Consider the following 21,610-nt stretch of genomic DNA (forward strand, 5'->3'; position numbering starts at 1 on the left):
CAAGGACATTTCTAAGTGACCACAAGCTTTTGAACGGTAGTGTATGTGTTGACTAAATATAAACAGCAAGTGATGTCTGCTAAATAATGAAGTTGATGGCGCAGTCATAAAGCCTCGGCACCTACATAAAGCTGAGTGACTCACTCATTCATGACTTTGGATCAAAATAAATAAGTACCAACATTTTTTTAGATAGTCTTTAATAAAGAAATGTTTTGACTGTCCGCCGCATGACCTCAAACAAAGTTAGAGCACTGATTATGCTTTTGGGTCCCAAGGTGCACCATTTTGTTTCTCTCTGTCGCCCACACGCACATTAAACATTTGGATAAAGCCTTTATTATTATTATTGTTAATATTATTATTAACCCAGCATTATAATTATATAAAAGCAATAATTTTACCACAGACCAGATTTTCCCTAACGAAAAATGACATGAAAAGCGCACATTTGTAAATCCCAAACTCTAAAAGTAATTGGGAAGGTAGATACAAATTATTTGTGACATTGTCGTTACAAAAAAGAATGTAAACAAGATGCTGTGTTTTTATTTACAGTAGTGATGGACAGCTGGAGGCATTTTGAAACAATGTTTTCAAACACTTTTCTTCCCACAAGTGTACTGTACTACTGTTGATAGTGTTTGCGAATAGCGCTGTCCATGACCAAAATCCCCAAGTCTACCAGTATTTTTGAAATGTCTCCAGTTGATTTTCCATTCCTCCTGAAAGCCCTAATCTGCTCACTTCAGTTAATAGAGATCCTGGACATGGTGCTACAGTATGTTGTTACAGCATAATCAAAGTGAGGACAATCACCGATCTGCTGTATACTTATGGCCTGAAATCTGTAATCTGAAAGTCCCACCTTTTCAGTACTCCTCACTCCGCCCCAAACTCCACCTGAAAAAACGCATGGTTGCCAAGAAAACGGTACATTTTGCTAGATTCTTAACATGTGTTCGCAGCATTTGTGTGTTGGAGAGACTTTTAATTCTTAATTGATCTACTGTTTCTATCATAGGCCACTGTAATGGTCAATCACTTTCTCTCTCTCTCTCCATCCCTCTGTGTGTGTTCTCAGGTTCTCCAGCTAAGCTCCGTCATCCTTCCCCAGTACAAACAGGAGGCTCCTAAGAGTCCCTCCCACATTATCCTCTACTGCACCTTCAAGACCACCTGGGACTGGGTCATCCTCGTCCTCACCTTCTACACGGCAATCATGGTGCCCTATAATGTGTCCTTCATGACCAAGCCGAACAACATTGTGTGGCTGGTGCTGGACAGTGTGGTGGATGTCATATTCCTGGTGGACATCGTGCTTGACTTCCACACCACCTTCATGGGGCCTGGTAGGGAGGTAATCTCACACCCCAAGCTGATCAGGAGGTACTACATGAAGATCTGGTTTGTCTTCGACCTGCTGTCCTACATGCCCTACGACATCATCATCACCTTTATGAATGTGGATGAGGTGCGGTAGGCTTGCTCAGGGAAAGGGTTGGGGTGGGGGGGGGATCTTTGAGATAATGTTTTTAAGGACATAATCTAAAGGTACTTCTGGCGGGATGTACAACACAGTCAGTTGTACTTCTACCAATTGGTTGTTAGTTGTGCTCTGAACTTCAAAACTGTGGGCTTCTTTTAAAACCACTTAGGCCGACGAGCTCTTGAGAATGTTTAGTTCTCCCAGAGAAGCAATGATCAATGCTCCTTCAACCCAATCATAAAGAATGTGATTTTCCATCTGATCGAGTATAATTGGATTTTAAGATGAAAAACCTATGGAAAGTGTCACTGCTTTTATAGACTCCAATGATAGGCACTCCATACCATCATTTCTTGAGCATAGGTCATATACCCCCCCATGGACTTACAAGGTGTCGAAAGCATTCCACAGGGATGCTGGCCCATGTTGACTCCAATGCTTCCCACAGTTGTGTCAAGTTGACTGGATGTCCTTTGGGTGGTGGACCATTCTTGATACACACGGGAAACTGTTGAGCATGAAAAATCCAGCAGCGCTGCAGTTCTTGACACAAACCGGTGCACCTGGCACCTACTACCATACACAGTTCAAAGGCACTAAAATATTTTTTGTCTCGTCCCTCTGAATGGCACATATACACATACACAATCCATGTCATTCCTTTTTGAGAATCTGAGGACCCATGCCAAATCTTTTCAGTCTCTTGAGGGGGAATAGGCTTTGTCATGCCCTCTTCACGACTGTCTTGGTGTGTTTGGACCATGATAGTTTGTTTGTTATGTGGACAGCAAGGAACTTGAAGCTCTCTACCTGCTCCACTACAGCCCTGTCGATGAGAATGGAGGCGTGCTCGGTCCTCCTTTTCCTGTAGTCCATAAACATCTCCTTTGTCTTGATCACGTTGAGGGAGAGGTTGTTATCCTGGCACCACACGACCAGGTTTCTGACCTCCCTATAGGCTGTCTCATCGGCAAACTTATTAATGGTGTTGGAGTCGTGCCTGGCCATGCAGTCATGAGTGAACAGGGAGTACAGGATGGGACTTAGCACGCACCCCTGAGAGGCCCCCGTGTTGAGGATCAGCGTGGCGGATGTGCTGTTACCTATCCTTAAAGGAAGTACAGGATCCAGTTGCAGATGGAGGTTAGTGATGAGCTTTGAGGGCACTATGGTGTTGAACGCTGAGCTGTAGTCAATGAACAACATTCTCACATAGGTGTTCTTTTTGTCCAGGTGGGAAAGGGCAGTGTGGAGTGCAATGGAAATTGCATCATCTGTGGATCTGTTGGGGCGGTATGCAAATTGGAGTGGGTCTAGGGTTTCTGGAATAATGGTGTTGATGTGAGCCATGACCAGCCTTTCAAAGCACTTCATGGCTACAGATGTGAGTGCTACGGGTCATTAGTCATTTAGGCAGGTTACCTTAGTGTTCTTGGGAACAGGGACTATGGTGGTCTGCTTGAAACATGTTGGTATTACAGACTCAGTCAGGGAGAGGTTGAAAATGTCAGTGAAGACACTTGTCAGTTGGTCAGAGCATGCTCGGAGTACACGTCCTGGTAATCCGTCTGGCCCTGCGGCCTTGTGAATGTTGACCTGTTTAATGGTCTTACTGACGTTGGCTACGGAGAGCGTGATCACACAGTCGTCCGGAACGGCTGATGCTCTCATACATGTTTCAGTGTTACTTGCCTCGAAGCGAGCATAGAAGTAATTTAGCTCGTCTGGTAGGCTCGTGTCACTGGGCAGCTCGCGGCTGTGCTTCCCTTTGTAGTCTGTAATAGTTTGCAAGCCCTGCCACATCCGACGAACATCGGAGCCGGTGTAGTACGATTCAATCTTAGTTCAGTATTGACACTTTGCCTGTTTGATGGTTTGTCGGAGGGCATGGCAGGATTTCTTATAAGCTTCCAGGTTAGAGTCCCGCTCCTTGAAAGCGGCAGCTCTACCCTTTAGCTCAGTGCGGATGTTGCCTGTAATCCATGGCTTCTGGTTGGGGTACGTACAGTCACTGTGGGGACGACGTCATCGATGCACTTTTTGATGAAGCCAGTGACTGATGTGGTGCACTCCTCAATGCCATCGGAAGAATCCCGGAACATATTCCAATCTGTGCTAGCGAAACAGTCCTGTAGCTTAGCATGTGCTTCATCTCACCACTTTTTTATTGACCGAGTCACTGGTGCTTCCTGCTTTAGTTTTTGCTTGTAAGCAGGAATCTGGAGGATAAATGGAGGGCGAGGGAGAGATTTGTACGCATCTCTGTGTGTGGAGTAAAGGTGGTCTAGAGTTTTTTTCCCCCCTCTCTTTGAACATTTATCATGCTGGTAGAAATTTGGTAAAACGGATTTAAGTTTCCCTGCATTAAAGTCCACTTGGTGCGCCACCTCTGGATGAGCGTTTTCCTGTTTGCTTATGGCCGTATACAGCTCATTGAGTGCAGTCTTAGTACCAGCATCGGTTTGTGGTAGTAAAGACAGCGACGAAGAATATAGATAAACTCTCTTGGTAAATGGTGTGGTCTACAGCTTATCATGAGATACTCTACCTCAGGTGAGCAAAACCTTGAGACTTCCTTAGATTTCGTGCACCAGCTGTTGTTTACAAATATACATAGACCGACACCCCTTGTCTTACCAGAGGCGGATGTTCTATTCTGCCGAAAAAGCGTAAAACCCGCCAGCTGTATATTATTCATGTCGTCGTTCAGTCACGACTCAGTGAAACATAAGATATTACAGTTTTTAATGTCCCGTTGGTAGGATGTACGTGCTCGTATTTAGTCTATTTTATTATCCAATGATTGTACGTTGGCTAATAGGAACAATGGTAAAGGTAGATTACCCACTCTCCGTCAGATCCTTACAATGCACCCAGACATACGTCCCCGATATCTCCGTCTCCATTCTTCTGTGAATGACAGGGACGAGGGCCTTGTCGGGTGTCTGGAGTAAATCCTTTGCGTCTGACTCGTTAAAGAAAAAATCTTCTTCCAGTACAGGGTGAGTAATCGCTGTCCTGATATCTAGAAGCTCTTGTTGGTCATGAGAGACGGTGGCAGAAACGGTATAAAATAAGTTACAAATAACGCAAAAAACGAACACAATAGCACAATTGTTTATGGGACCGTAAAACGGCAGCCATATCCTCCGGCGCCATTAACTACATAGTTTTACTGCTGCTCTTTAATTATTATTATTATTATTTTATTTTTTTAATCAATTTTTTACTGAACACTTATTTTTCTTAACTGCATTGTTTGTTAAGGGGTTGTAAGTAAGCATTTCACTGTAAGGTCTACACCTGTTATGTTCGGCACATGTCAAATAACATTTGATTTGATTTGATGTCTCAGTGGTCTCAAGGCTTAAAAATCCTTCTTTAACCTGTCTCCTCTCCTTCATCTTCACTGATTGATGTGGATTTAACAAGTGACATCAATAAGGGATCATAGCTTTCACATGGTCAGTCTATGTCGTGGAAAGAGCAGGTGTTCTTAATGTTTAGTACACTCAGTGTATGTTTGCTGTACTAATGGCTGAGGTGCCCAGGTGGCTAGAATGGGAGGTTCCCTGCTGTAGCTGGTGTGAAGGGGTGAATTATGTCTTGTATTGATGTCTGTTCAGGATACAATAGGTGAATAGTCTCCTGCTGTATATTCGTTTAGGTTTGTCTGCCTCTCTAGGGTTTCCCAGTATGGGCCTGATCAGTTTGGGGTTAGCATTAGCCTAGCACTAAGGCTATCTGTGAGGTTTGGGTTAGCATTAGCTTAGCGCTAAGGCTGGCTTTGGGGGTTTGGGTTAGCATTAGGCTAATTTAGCGCTCAGGTATAAGGATATAAGAAGCATGATGCCTGGTAAACAGCGTACTACATCCCGATAGCCAATGTCTCAGGAGCAATGATGTAGGCTCCAGAGTGGCGCAGCGGTCTAAGGCACTGCATCTCAGTGCTAAAGGCGTCACTACCGACCCTGGTTCGATCCCGGGCTGTATCATAGGGCGGTGCACAATTGGCCCAGCCTTTTCTGGGTTAGGGGGCGGTTTGGCCGGGGTAGGCCGTCATTGTAAAATAAGAATTTGTTGTTAACTGACTTGCCTAGTTAAATAAAGGTTAAAAAACATTGTTAAACATGTTAAAAAATGTTAAACATGTATTGTAAATGTTTATCAGCACAGCATTATGACAGCATTTTCTAAACTGCAGTGGGGGTTCTTGCTATTATTTTGTAGGTTTCCTATACCATTATCTTCTGTAGAATGCATTTATTAAACCCCTCTTGTACAGTATATTCAAATCTAGATGTGCAGTACTTGAACAAGGATGGCCTCTCTCGCATTGATAGTTAAATGAAGGGCATTGATCATGAGCTGAGCTGGGTTCTCAGGGGAGGCCTTTGATTTTGTGAGAGAAGAGGGGATGAGAGCAGAGATGAGGAGGGGAGGCGATGATGGGGATGGTGACATGTTACTTAGAGCTGTCCACAGCTACAGTACAGCTCCTCCATTGACTTCTTCTTCTTTAATGTACTTTCATGTTGCTGCAATACTTCATCTGATAAAAGCAGCGTATGGAGATGCATGTTTGTAAACATTTCACTATCTCTGGGAAAATTGTATTATTACAGAGACAGTACACAAGCACTTTGGAGAACATGTGCTCTATCAGAAGAGATAAAACTTTGAATGCAAGACGAGCTGTTTGATTCAGAGGCATCAATTTTGTGTGAAGTGAGATATGAAGGCTAAATTACATCTGTATTGAGTTTTTTTGAGGCATTATATTCTGTTTAATGAACTAGTGGGAAAGCTGCAATTATGACTACTTTTATCCTATTCAGCTCCACTCATAGGACAATGTTGTTTAGCCTTAGATTACATTTACTGAGATGGAAATGTATCCATGTTTTTGTACCCCAGGTCCAGTTGGGTTGATTACATCATGCTAATTTGAGGGCGGTTAGGGCTACATGTCAACACATATCATGTAGTTTTGCCCAATGACCCTGACCTGAACTAACCCTTCACCATGTCCCCTGTTCCCTTTCTGTGTCTCTTGCAGGGTATTAGCAGACTGTTCAGTTATTTGAAGGTGGTGCGCCTGCTGCATCTAGGCCGGGTCACCCATAAACTGGAACACTACTTGGAGTATGGAGCAGCTGTACTGGTCTTACTGATGTGTTTGTTTGGCCTGGTGGCACACTGGATGGCCTGCATCTGGTACAGCATTGGACACTATGAGGTCATCCACGAGGTCACCAACACCATCAGGACGGACAGCTGGCTCTATCACTTAGCCATCAACCTCGGCTCGCCGTACTGCTACAATACCAGTGGCTCAGGCCAATGGGAGGGCGGCCCAGGGAAAAACTCTCTGTACATCACCTCTCTGTACTTCACCATGACCAGTCTGACCACCTTCGGGTTCAGCAACATCGCCCCCACCACGGACAGAGAGAAGATCTTCTCTGTGGTCATGATGATGGTGAGATGTAAGTAAATGGGCTTTGTTGTTTTATCTTCTCCATGGTGTTGGTTGGTTGGTTGGGTCATTAGCTGTTCCAGGGACATAACTGATAGTAAAGAGTAGAGCTGGCTGGGCGATATAGAAAAAATCCATATCGCTATAAATCGCATGAATTGATGCGATAACCCTTTAAACTATTACTACTAGTTTGATTGTTGTAGCCATCAATTATCCCATTATCAATCACCCATATTAGCAAACTTATTTGATTTCAAACTTATATTTCTCTAGTATAGGCTTCTTATCGAAATGAATGATATCAGTAAAATGCCTGTGATAAGTGGTCGGTATGGTCTGTGTTGATAACTTTTGGTTTGTCGTCCCAGCTGTAATATGATGGAGAGAATAGATCTCCACGATTACGACAGTGAGCGATTGTGACATGTGTGACTAATGACACACAATACTCCCCATCGTCATTCTGAATAATCTGAATGGCAATCTGAGCAACAGAGATAGAAATAAGAATACTCCAAGTCTCAGAGCGAGTGACGTCACCGATTGAAACGCTATTAGCGCGCACCCCGCTAACTAGCTAGCATTTCACATCGGTTACACCAGCCTAATCTCGGGAGTTGATAGGCTTGAAGTCATAAACAGCTCAATGCTTGAAGCATTGTGAAGAGCTGCTGGCAAACGCACGAAAGTGCTGTTTGAATGAATGTTTACGAGCCTGCTGCTGCCTACCATCGCTCAGACTGCTATATCAAATCATAGACTTAATTATAACATAATAACACACAGAAATACGAGCCTTTGGTCATTAATATGGTCGAATCCGGAAACTATAATTTCGAAAACAAAACGTTTATTCTTTCAGTGAAATAGGGAACCGTTCCTTATTTTATCTAACGGGTGGCATCCCTAAGTCTAAATATTGCTGTTACATTGCACAACCTTCAATGATATGTCATATTTATTATGTAGAATTCTGGCAAATTAATTACGGTCTTTGCTAGGAATAAATGGACTTCACACAGTTCGCAACGAGCCAGGCGGCACAAACTGCTGCATATAACCTGACTGCTTGCACAGGAAGCGCAAGAGAAGTGACACAATTTCCCTAATTATAAGAAATTCATGTTAGCAGGCAATATTAACTAAATATGCAGGTTTAGAAATATATACTTGTGTATTGATTTTAAAGAAAAGGCATTGATGTTTATGGTTAGGTGCAAGGACAGTGCTAAATCATCACCCGTTTGGCGAAGTAGGCTGTGATTCGATGAGAAATTAACAGGCACCGCATCGATTATATGCAACGCAGGACACGCTAGATAAACTAGTAATATCATCAACCATGTGTAGTTAACTAGTCATTATGTGAAGATTGATTGTTTTTTATAAGTTTAATGCTAGCTAGCAACTTACCTTGGCTTCTTGCTGCCCTCACGTAACAGCTAGTCAGCCTGCCAAGCAGGATCCTCGTGGAGTGCAATGTAAGGCAGGTGGTTAGGGCGTTGGTCTAGTAACCGGAAAGTTGCAAAAACGAATCCCCCGAGCTGACAAGGTAAAAATCTGTCGTTCTGCCCCTGAACAAGGCAGTTAACCCACTGTTCCTAGGCCGTCATTGAAATTAAAAAACTGTTCTTAACTGACTTGCCTAGTTAAATAAAGGTTAAAAAAAGGAATACTTTGGAATTTTGACAATGAGTCCTTTTATCTACTTCTCCAGAGTCAGACGAACTTGTGGATACCATTTTTATGTCTCTGCGTGCAGTTTGAAAGAAGTTTGTAACTAGCGCTAGAGCAATTGCTAACTAGCGTTAGCGCAACAACTGGAAGTCTATCTGCTAGCATGCACACTTCCAGTCAATTTATTTTATTTTATTACACCTTTATTTAACTAGGCAAGTCAGTTAAGAACAAATTCTTATTTACAATGGCGGCCTACCCCAGCCAAACCCTAACCTGGACAACGCTGGGTCAGTTGTGCGCCGCCCTATGGGACTCCCAATCACGGCCGGTTGTGATACAGCCTGGAATCAAACCAGGGTCTGTAGTGACGCCTCTAGCACTGAGATGCAGTGCCTTAGACTGCTGTGCTTCTCGGGAGCCCAAATACGTGCGCCGCCCGGGAATCAAACCCAGGTCGCAAGAATGGGAATCTTGCATGATACCACTACGCTAGCTGCGTAAGGTGACTTAACACTTTTTTATGGAAATTAACTTCTTATGGCTGCAAGGCAAAGTGTTGAGTAGCCAGTGAAATCGTGCCCATTTCAAACGGCCTCCTACTCAAATCTTGCTCGTACAATATGAATATTATTATTCTTTTTGGATAGAAAACACTTTCTAGTTTCTAAAAGAGTTGGAATTATTTCTCTGAGTGAAACAGAAGTCCTTCTGCAGCACTTTTCCTGACCAGGAAGTGAAATGTCAGAAATCGATGCTCTTTTCAAATTGATGCCTATACATGGTCTTAACACTTAGGAGTCTGCTGACACTCTATACGCCTTCCTATTGGTGTAAAGAGGATGTCAGAGAAGACATTTTTTTGCTCCTCTTGGTCTGTGGTGGAAAAAAACCTATTTCTTTGACGTGACGGTCCACTTCCGGTACTCTGAAGGAAGTGGGATTGACATCTGTTTTGCCTTGGTAACGAACGGCTAACGTCTCCGGCTCTATTTTTTTTTGATACATGTGACCATATCATCGTAATGTATGTTTTTTCAATATAGTTTAATCAGATTATTGAAACTTTATTCGGGAGTTTTGCCGTGTTCCGTCCTCTGACTGTGTTTACGTTGGAGAAATTTATGCCACTCGGCTAGTGCCAATGCTAATTGAAGAGGGACATTTGCCATTCTGAATCGAAACAACGACTCATCTGGACAGAGGACACGTTCTTCAACATTCTGATGAAAGATTAGCAAAAGTAAGACCCATTTTATGATGTTATTTCATATATCTGTCGTGCATGTGAACTGGCCGTGGGCGCCCAATTATTTCTGTCTATTGTAGCTACGCTAATATAGCGATACATTTTGTTTGCGCTGTAAAACATTTAATAAATCGGAAATATTGTTTGGAATCACAAGATGCCTGTCTTTCAATTGCTGCAGACTATGTATTTTTCAGAAATGTTTTATGATGAGTAATTAGCTATTTTACGTTGGTGTCTGTAAATATTCTGTCTGCTTTCGGTGCAATTTCGGATTGTAGCTGAAATGTAAACTATGGTTTATACATGAAATATGCAAATTTTTCGAACAAAACATATGCTATACAATAAATATGTTATCAGACTGTCATCTGATGAATTTGTTTCTTGGTTAGTGGCTATTTATATCTTTATTTGGTCGAATTTGTGATAGCACCTGATGGAGTAAGAAACTGATGGAATTAGAAAAAGTTGTGTCTTTTGCTAACGTGGTTAGCTAATAGATTTACATATTTTGTCTTCCCTGTAAAACATTTTAAAAATCGGACATGTTGGCTTGATTCACAAGATGTGCACCTTTCATCTGGTGTCTTGGACTTGTTAATGTGTGAAAGTTAAATATTTAAAAAAAATAGATTTTGAATTTCGCGCCCTGCACTTTGAGCTGGATGTTGTCATAAGTGTACCGGTGTCGGGCTGCCCCCGTAAAAGGTTAAAAATATATATTTCTAGCTGACGTTTTGCAGCTGAGTTTAGGCTCTCCTTTCTCTAGGAGTACAGCATGTAGGCTGTGGTAACTTGCATCACAGGGCTAAGTAGGTTGAAAAGACCTGTCTCTTTTGTATACCCCATTTTTATTCATTGTATTCTCCTCCTGCTGAAATTATTTTTGTAATTGAATGCACTCCATGGAAGCATAATGGCATGGTGACATGTTGGGATGGCAACGGGTCAGGGGGACCTAGTGCAATTGTGTGTGTGTAAAAGGGATATTCTGCAGGTGTTTCATAGTAGAGTTGAACCTCTACTGTTACTAACCAAAATAACCAGTTTTTCTCCGTACAAATTACCCAGGAGTTGCTTTTGTACTGATTCTCACACAATTTCCATAATTATCACTGTTCTAATCGTCCCTGTGGGCTATCTCCCTGACTAATTTATTTGTGATTCTTATTTCCCGTCGACCCAAACTGGCAATCACTTTTTTATTATAATTGTTTTATTTCTCAGTGATTTACTCGGTGCTGAAAGCTTGCAGTCTGACTCACAGTGGGGGAAAATTGAATCATGCAGGATGGATTGGACCTCTTAAAACTTCTTCAGGATTGGTGGGTCCCCTGTGGGACGGTTGAGCTAACGTAGGCTAATACGATTAGCATGAGGTTGTAAGTAACAAGAACATTTCCCATGACATAGGCATATCTGATATTGTCAGAAAGCTTAAATTCTTGTTAATCTAACTGCACTGTCCAATTTACAGTAACTATTACGGTGAAATAATACCATGCTTTTGTTTGAGGAGAGTGTTTTGAACATGAAAAGTTATTAATAAACAAATTAGGCACATTTGGGCAGTCTTTATACATAATTTTGAACAGAAATGCAATGGTTAATTGGATCAGTCAAAAACTGTGCACATACACGGCTGCCATCTAGTGGCCAAAATCTAAATTGCACATGGGCTGGAATAATACATTATGGCCTTTCTCTTGCATTTCAAAGATGATGGTACAAAATAAATACAAAAAAACATTTGGCTTTTTCTTTGTATTATCTTTTACCAGATCTAATGTGTTAAATTCTCCTACATTTCCATAAACTTCTAAGTGTTTCCTTAGAATATGCATATCCTTGCTTCAGGGCCTGAGCTACAGTCAGTTAGATTTGGGTATGTCATTTTAGGTGAAAAAAAAAGGGGGCCGATAAGAGGTTAAGTAATACCCATCCCGGATCCGGGAGCATCCTCATCAAAAAAGCTGACTAGCATAGCCTAGCCTAACGGGACAGGGATATAATATAATAAAATTTTCATGAAATCACAAGTCCAATACAGCAAATGAAAGATAAACATCTTGTGAATCCAGCCATCATTTCCGATTTTTAAAATGTTTTACAGCGAAAACACAATATGTATTTCTATTAGCTAACCACAATAGCCAAAGACTGAGCCGCATATTTTCACCATGTTTCTACCGCATAGGTAGCTATCACAAAACCGACCAAATAGAGATATAATTAGTGACTAACCAAGAAACAACTTCATCAGATGACAGTCTTATAACATGTTATACAATAAATTTATGTTTTGTTCGAAAATGTGCATATTTGAGGTATAAATCATAGTTTTACATTGCAGCTACCATCAAAAATATCACCAAAGCAGCCAGAATAATTACAGAGAGCAACGTGAAATACCTAAATACTCATCATAAAACATTTATGAAAAATACATGGTGTACAGCAAATGAAAGATAAACATCTTGTGAATCCAGCCAATATTTCCGATTTTTTAAGTGTTTTACAGCGAAAACACAATATAGCATTATATTAGCTTACCACAATAGCCAAACACACAAACGCATTTATTCACCGCATAGATAGCATTCGCAAAAACCAGCAAAATATATAAAATGAATCACTAACCTTGACCAACTTCATCAGATGACAGTCTTATAACATCAGGTTATACAATACACTTATGTTTTGTTCGAAAATGTGCATATTTAGAGCTGCAAACCATGGTTATACATTGTGAATATGTAGCATCGATTCACCAGAATGTCCAGAGCTATTTTGGACATTCACCTAATCTGACCAAAGAACTCATCATAAACTTTACATAAAAATACTTGTTGTATGGCAAATGAAAGATACACTGGTTCTTAATGCAACCGCCGTGTTAGATTTTTAAAAATAACTTTACCATAACAAACAGCTTGCGTTATTGCGAGACAGCGCCCGCCAAAACGGCGGAGAATAGAATTTCCCACAGAAATACGAAATAACATCATAAATTGTTCTTACTTTTGCTGAGCTTCCATCAGAATCTTGTACAAGGAGTCCTTTGTCCAGAATAAATTGTTGTTTGGTTTTAGAATGTCCTTTTCTCCTGTCGAATTCGCGCCACAATGCTAGCCAATGTTGATGACGTTCCCAGTTTCTCTCGACGCAAAGAACGGAAAACTCCAAAAGTCCCAATAAACGTTGAATAATCTGATAAAACTCGGTTGAAAAAACATACTTTACGATGTTATTATCACATGTATCAAATAAAATCAGAGCCGGAGATATTAGCCGTGTATACCGAACGCTTATCAGAAGACAATATGGAGGTGCTTCGCGCGCCTAGGTAGAGAAAGGAAATTCCTGACCTGCCACTCCAAAAGCTCTTGTTCGACCTCAGATCAAGCTAGACACCCCATTCCACCTTCCACTGCCTGTTGACATCTAGTGGAAGGCGTATGAAGTGCATGCATATCGATAATTATAAGCCAGTTGAATAGGCAGGCCCTGGAACAGAGCCTCGTTTTCAGATTTTTCACTTCCTGTATGGAAGTTTGCTGCAAAATGAGTTCTGTTTTACTCACAGATATAATTCAAACAGTTTTAGAAACTTGAGAGTGTTTTCTAGCCAATAGTAATAATAATATGCATATTGTATGATCTAGAATAGAGTATGAGGCAGTTTAATTTGGGCACGATTTTTTCCAAAGTGAAAACAGCGCCCCCCTATTGACAAGAATTAAGGGATTACAAATCTGTGGCTTAAAAACTAAGGTGTCATTGTACGCTGATGATTCATGTTTTCTTTTAAAACCACAATTAGAGTCTCTCCACGGCCTCTTAGAGGATCTAGATACTTTTGCTATCCTCTCTGGATTAAAACCAAATTATGATAAATGTACCATATTACGTATTGGATCACTAAAAAATGCACATTTTACATTACCATGTAGTTTACCAATTAAATGGTCTGATGGAGATGTGGACATACTCGGTATACAAATCCCAAAAGAAAGAAATGATCTCACTCCAATAAATGTTTATAGAAAGTTAGCAAAAATAGATAAGATCTTGCTACCATGGAAAAGAAAATACCTGTCTATTTGTGGAAAAATCACCCTGATTAACTCTTTAGTCGTATCACAGTTTACCTATTTGCTTATGGTTTTGCCTACAGCTAGTGACATGCTTTTTAAATTATATGAACAAAAAATATTCAATTTTATTTGGAACGGCAAGCCAGATAAAAGTAAAAGGGCCTATTTATATAAAAAATATGAATTCGGAGGGCAGAAATGATTAAATATTAAAACATTAGACCTCTCACTAAAGGCATCAGTCATACAAAAGTTATACTTAAATCCAAACTGGTTCTCTAATAAATTGGTACGAATGTCTCATCCTATGTTCAAGAAGGGCCTTTTCCCTTTTATTCAGATTACACCTGCTCACTTTCGGTTGTTTGAAAAGGAAATAATCTCCAAAATATCTTTATTTTTAAACAATCCTTAGAAAGTTGGTTGCAATTTCAGTTTAATCTACCTGAAAAGACAGAACAAATAATACAACAAATATTGTGGTTAAATTCAAATATACTAATTGATTAAAAAAACTATTTTTCGAAGAAATTTTAAAAAAAGGTATAATTTTAGTGAATGATATCATACAAAGGACTGGTGGAGTTGTCACACATGCAGCTAACACAGACATATGGAAATGTCTGCTCTACCCAACATTACACCCAAATAATTGCAGCATTACCACAAAAATGGAAGAGGCAAGTAGAAGGGGAAAAAAGTAAGGAACTTGTATGGCGGCCCTGTATTAAAGAACATAAATGGTTAAAGAAAAGTGTGATAAATAAAAACATATACCAATTTAATTTAAGGACCAAAAAACTGAGAGCTGTGCCATATAAATTGCAAAATAGTTGGGAAGAGATTTTTGATGTACCCATTCCATGGCACATGGTTTATGAATTGATACGCAAAACAACGCCGGATTCAAAACTTCAAATTTTTCAATTTAAATTACTATACAAAATTCTTGCAACTAATAGAATGTTATATACAGTGGGGAGAACAAGTATTTGATACACTGCCGATTTTGCAGGTGTTCCTACTTACAAAGCATGTAGAGGTCTGTAATTTTTATCATAGGTACACTTCAACTGTGAGAGACGGAATCTAAAACAAAAATCCAGAAAATCACATTGTAGGATTTTTAAGTAATTAATTTGCATTGGACTTTTGTGAAATAGCACACTTACAAATAGAAATCAGACTGGATGGACATCAGAAATAGAGGAAGGACTAAGAACAAACAAGAGAGAACTATTGTAAAGTAGACTGTGTCTGTAAAATGTGTATGTATAAATTGAAGGTAAAAGCCGAAGTGTTTATTAGTTTACTCCAATTGGGGGATCGGTGGTAGGGTTTGCGGGGAATAATAATAAAGGTATATTCTTTTAAAAAGTATGTATGTCTATATAGGTATGTGTATGTATATATGTGTATATGTATGCATGCGTGTATGGATATATATATTTACCAAAAAAAGATATGGGGGATTGGAAATGATGCAGACAATTACATTGATGGAAGCAACATTCTTTCCACAATATTAAGCTGATCCAACCCTTGAAAATTTAAAAAAAATAAATAATTATACTTAATATTATTGTTTGATCTAATCTTAACAGCTAACATTTCAATGGCAATAATAAATAGATATGCCGATAGTGGACAACCTTGTTTTACTCCTCTAGATAGTTTAAAAGTTTCTGAGATGTAGCCATTATTTACTATTTTACACCTAGGGTTACTATACATAACTTTAACCCATTTTATAAGAGATTCCCCAAAATTGAAATATTCTAGGCATTTATATATAAACTCCAGTCTTACTTCATCTAAAGCCTTTTCTGCATCGCAGTGCTAGCTGTGCCACCAGACACTCTGGGTTCGCGCCCAGGCTCTGTCGCAGCCGGCCGCGACCGGGAGGTCCGTGGGGCGACGCACAATTGGCCTAGCGTCGTCCGGGTTAGGGAGGGTTTGGCCGGTAGGGATATCCTTGTCTCATCGCGCACTAGCGACTCCTGTGGCGGGCCGGGCGCAGTGCGCGCTAACCAGGTCGCCAGGTGCACGGTGTTTCCTCTGACACATTGGTGCGGCTGGCTTCCGGGTTGGATGCGCGCTGTGTTAAGAAGCAGTGCGGCTTGGTTGGGTTGTGTGTCGGAGGACGCATGGCTTTCGACCTTCGTCTCTCCCGAGCCCGTACGGGAGTAGTAGCGATGAGACAAGATAGTAACTACTAACAATTGGATACCACGAAATTGGGGAGAAAAGGGGGTAAAAAATGTAAAAAGCCTTTTCAAAATCAGCTATGAAAACCAGGCCTGGTGTCCCCGATATTTCATAGTAATCTATTGTTTCCAGTACTTGTCTTATATTATCTCCAATGTATCGTCCATGTAAAAAACCTGTCTGACTAGGATGAATAATATCTGACAATACTTTTTTAATTCTATGCGCCAAGCATTTTGCATCACAACACTGAAGTGTAAGAGGTCTCCACTTTTTTAAATGGACTGGATCTTTATATATACCACTTGGGTCCTGTTTCAGTAATAATGATATCAGACCTTCTTGTTGCGTGTCTGATAATCTACTATTTATATAGGAGTGGTTAAAACAGGTCCTTTGAGTATATCAAAAAAAGTTTTGTATACTTCCACTAGTATGCCATCCAGCCCTGGAGTTTTCCCATCCTTAAAGGCCCCAATTGCATCAAGCAGTTCCTCCTCTGTAATTTGGCCTTCACATGAGTCTTTCTGTACAGATGTTAATTTTACATTATTATTCGGGAAAAAATCCATACAATTAGTTTCAGTTAATGGAGATGGAGGAGCCTGAAACGAAAACATATTCTTAAAGTACTTTACTTCCTCTTTCAAAATATCATTTGTTGAATCATGCGTGACTCCATCATTTGTAACAAGTTTTAATTTAAAAAAATTGGTAGCATTTCTATATTGAAGATTGAAAAATAATTTGGTGCATTTTTCCCCATATTCCATCCAGTTTGCTTTATTTTTATAATATATTACACTGGATCTTTCTTGAATAAGTTCCTCCATTTCTTTTTGTTTTTCCTCTAACTTATTCTGTGCCTCTATCGTACCGTTTTTATTGCTATCTAACTGTACTGTTAGTCCTTCAATTTCCTTTGTTAATAATATGGACTCTTTTGATCTAAATTGCTTTTGTTTAATAGATGAGTACTGAATTGCATGGCCTCTAAAGACACACTTAAAAGTGTCCCATACAATACGGGGATCTGCTGTACCTATGTTATGTCTGAAAAAGTCAGTTATAAATTCTTCTGTCCTAGTTCTCAACAATTTATCATCTAGTGGGCTTTGATTAAATTTCCAATATCCTCGCCCATGTGGAAATTCTGTAAGAGTAATATATATGCCAATTATGTGATGATCCGACCGCATTCTGTCCCCTATCAACACTTTTTAAACTTTTGGTGCCAGAGAGAATGGTATAAGAAAGTAGTCAAGACGACTAGCTTGATTAAGCCTCCGCCTTGTATATCTTACTAGGTCAGGGTATTTAAGTCTCCATATATCCACTAATTCCAATATATCGATGACATTCATGATTTGCTTAAGTGCCTGAGGGTGATAGTTTGTAGTGTGATTTCCTGTCCGGTCCATAGAGGTATTTAAGACCGTGTTAAAATCTCCCACCATAATAATAGAGTCTAGTGTTGCTTGTAGAGTTGATAAATTCTTATATATATTTTCAAAGAAGCTTGGATCATCATTATTCGGACCGTATAGGTTAATAAGCCATATCTGTTTCTTGTCCAATAACATATTTAAAATAATCCATCTACCTTGAGGATCTGTTTGGACAATTTGCACATTTGGATCAAAATTATTGTTAATTAAAACCATCACCACTTTTGAATTTCTTTGCCCATGGGAGAAATATATTTCGCCCACCCAGTTCTTTTTCCACAAAACTTCATCTAAAACGGTTGAATGGGTTTCCTGTAAACAATAGATATTCTATTCCTTCTCTTTTAGCCAGGTAAATACTGATCGTCTTTTCTTATTATCTGCTAGGCCATTACAATTGTAACTGGCTATACTTATTTCAACACTTACCATAATGACACAACTTTTAATTATTTTTATCAAAATATATGTTTGTAAACGTACCATTAAAAAGTAACATGATGATTGAGTGTCTATATAGCTGTACCATGATATTTGCATTGCTACTAAGTAAACCTCCAATTGGTCCCTACTATTCCACCCGCTAAAAGCCCTCCTCATCCCGAGTTGGGTTGTCATCCCAATGCCTGGCAGAACACCCTCGACCCCCTGTTTCCCATAGCCCTGAAACGACTGGGATCCATCCTTTGAAAAGAGCACACATTGCCATTAACCGAATTGAAGTAGATTAACTGCCAAATGCATTTCCATCGCCCTCACCTCGATTTGTATTATACACTGCTCAAAAAAATAAAGGGAACACTTAAACAACACAATGTAACTCCAAGTCAATCACACTTCTGTGAAATCAAACTGTCCACTTAGGAAGCAACACTGATTGACAATAAATTTCACATGCTGTTGTGCAAATGGAATAGACAACAGGTGGAAATTATAGGCAATTAGCAAGACACCCCCAATAAAGGAGTGGTTCTGCAGGTGGTGACCACAGACCACTTCTCAGTTCCTATGCTTCCTGGCTGATGTTTTGGTCACTTTTGAATGCTGGCGGTGCTTTCACTCTAGTGGTAGCATGAGACGGAGTCTACAACCCACACAAGTGGCTCAGGTAGTGCAGCTCATCCAGGATGGCACATCAATGCGAGCTGTGGCAAGAAGGTTTGCTGTGTCTGTCAGCGTAGTGTCCAGAGCATGGAGGCGCTACCAGGAGACAGGCCAGTACATCAGGAGACGTGGATGAGGCCGTAGAAGGGCAACAACCCAGCAGCAGGACCGCTACCTCCGCCTTTGTGCAAGGAGGAGCAGGAGGAGCACTGCCAGAGCCCTGCAAAATGACCTCCAGCAGGCCACAAATGTGCATGTGTCTGCTCAAACGGTCAGAAACAGACTCCATGAGGGTGGTATGAGGGCCCGACGTCCACAGGTGGGGGTTGTGCTTACAGCCCAACACCGTGCAGGACGTTTGGCATTTGCCAGAGAACACCAAGATTGGCAAATTCGCCACTGGCGCCCTGTGCTCTTCACAGATGAAAGTAGGTTCACACTGAGCACATGTGACAGACGTGACAGAGTCTGGAGACGCCGTGGAGAACGTTCTGCTGCCTGCAACATCCTCCAGCATGACCGATTTGGCGGTGGGTCAGTCATGGTATGGGGTGGCATTACTTTGGGGGCCGCACAGCCCTCCATGTGCTCGCCAGAGGTAGCCTGACTGCCATTAGGTACCGAGATGAGATCCTCAGACCCCTTGTGAGACCATATGCTGGTGCGGTTGGCCCTGGGTTCCTCCTAATGCAAGACAATGCTAGACCTCATGTGGCTGGAGTGTGTCAGCAGTTCCTGCAAGAGGAAGGCATTGATGCTATGGACTGGCCCGCCCGTTCCCCAGACCTGAATCCAATTGAGCACATCTGGGACATCATGTCTCGCTCCATCCACCAACGCCACGTTGCACCACAGACTGTCCAGGAGTTGGCGGATGCTTTAGTCCAGGTCTGGGAGGAGATCCCTCAGGAGACCATCCGCCACCTCATCAGGAGCATGCCCAGGCGTTGTAGGGAGGTCATACAGGCACGTGGAGGCCACACACACTACTGAGCCTCATTTTGACTTGTTTTAAGGACATTACATCAAAGTTGGATCAGCCTGTAGTGTGGTTTTCCACTTTAATTTTGAGTGGGACTCCAAATCCAGACCTCCATGGGTTGATACATTTGATTTCCATTGATAATTTTTGTGTGATTTTGTTGTCAGCACATTCAACTATGTAAAGAAAAAAGTATTTAATAAGAATATTTCATTCATTCAGACCTAGGATGTGTTATTTTAGTGTTCCCTTAATTTTTTTGAGCAGTGTATATAGCTGTGGATCATCCTCTATTGTTCCTAACATATTTTACTCCTTCGCAACAGTTGTGGGATACACCCACACACACTCAACCCTTACCACCCACACAACCATAAGCTCACATTCTCAACAATTGCACCATCCCAGAGCCCAACTCAAGATAGGTCTTGATTTACAAATGCACTTACAGTTGCAGCTGCATGACAAGGCCTGCAAGACCATGCAAAAAATGAGAGATTTTATTAACCATTGTCAAATCCTAGATGATGAAGGTCAAATGTACACCTTTTCCCTTTCTTTTGCATTTCAAAGATGATGGTACAAAATAAATACAAACAAAATGTTGGCTTTTTCTTTGTGTTATATTTGACCAGATCTAATGTGTTATATTCTCCTACATTCCTTTCACATTTCCATAAACGTCTAAGTGTTCCCTTAGAATATGCATATCCTTGCTTCAGGGCCTGAGCTACAGTCAGTTAGATTTGGGTATGTCATTTTAGGTGATAAAAAAAAAAAAGGGTCCGATAAGAGGTTAAGTATAATTGCAGACAGTGTGAGTTGGGGTCTGGCACTCTGGCTGCATTTGAACCTTTATTCATAGGGCTGATACAGGATGTACCTTCTCGCCATTATTCAAGGACCGGTAAGTATTGCCTTCAGAAGTATGAACAGTGATTAATTTGTAAATTTGGAGGTGCCAGAACAAAAAGTGAGCCAGAGATGAAAGTGACCTGGTTGGGCTCTGAGGTATCAGAACGGATGAAAAAAAAAGTCACCATCATAATAAAGCATTGCATGCATTATCATCGCTTTTGCGTACTGGCACAGAGCAGAAGCGTAAAGGTGATTGCAGAAGTATACACACATGGGAAAGAAATGCATTTAATGCAATTATACATAATTTTAGATGACTGGAGACTCGAGCAGAATCTTTTTTATACCTCACAAATGATCAAAATGACTGGCTACTTTGACGCTGACAAACTGAGAATACGAGAGCAATAAAAACAAAATTTTCTTGAATCCATCAATAACCTTTCTTTCTCACTTTCGTTCATTTTATTCATTTATATTATTTATTTATTTCTGTAATTCTTCCTCCAATATGATAATGAGGGGTGTCAAGCAAACGTATGAGGGTGGTATCTAACACACCATTGGTTGATCAATGCCAAGGCGCGTTAATTGATTGCATTTGACTGGGCTGCTGTTAAGGGAATTAAATAATTCCTTTATGTACTCTTTAATTAAAATCAATCTGTCTATTTATAAGAATTTGTAAGATACTTATTAACATAAAATAGACAGGATACAGTCTTATTAAAATTAGATAATAGTATTTATTCTCGGAGCACGCTCCCATTTAACCATGAACAACAGTTTATATACAAGATATGACGTCATTGGTTACAGAATAAATCTCCTCCTCTTGACCAAGATAAAACAGGTTCAAAAGTTCATTCCAACTCCCCAGCGCACACACATGACACACAATATAATTTATTCTCCTGAAGGCTCACTGTAATTTATTACCACTTTAGCAGACAACTCAAGATAATGGAAGACCTAAAAAGTTACTCACTGCCTTATCTAATAATCTCAGGGCT

At 40.5% G+C, this 21,610-nt stretch overlaps 1 protein-coding gene across 1 annotated transcript in view; it reads left to right on the plus strand.

Moving 5' to 3' along the window:
* LOC120023244 (potassium voltage-gated channel subfamily H member 5-like) overlaps positions 1–21,610 on the plus strand; it is a 96,735-nt gene that overhangs the window by 33,090 nt on the left and 42,035 nt on the right. The window contains exons 6-7 of the mRNA XM_038967289.1: positions 1,085–1,474; positions 6,549–6,978. Coding sequence (XP_038823217.1) covers positions 1,085–1,474; positions 6,549–6,978 — 820 coding nt within the window. The remainder of the gene's footprint in view (positions 1–1,084; positions 1,475–6,548; positions 6,979–21,610) is intronic.

This window comes from Salvelinus namaycush, chromosome 28, assembly GCF_016432855.1.
Source record: "Salvelinus namaycush isolate Seneca chromosome 28, SaNama_1.0, whole genome shotgun sequence".
Lineage (NCBI taxonomy): Eukaryota > Metazoa > Chordata > Actinopteri > Salmoniformes > Salmonidae > Salvelinus > Salvelinus namaycush.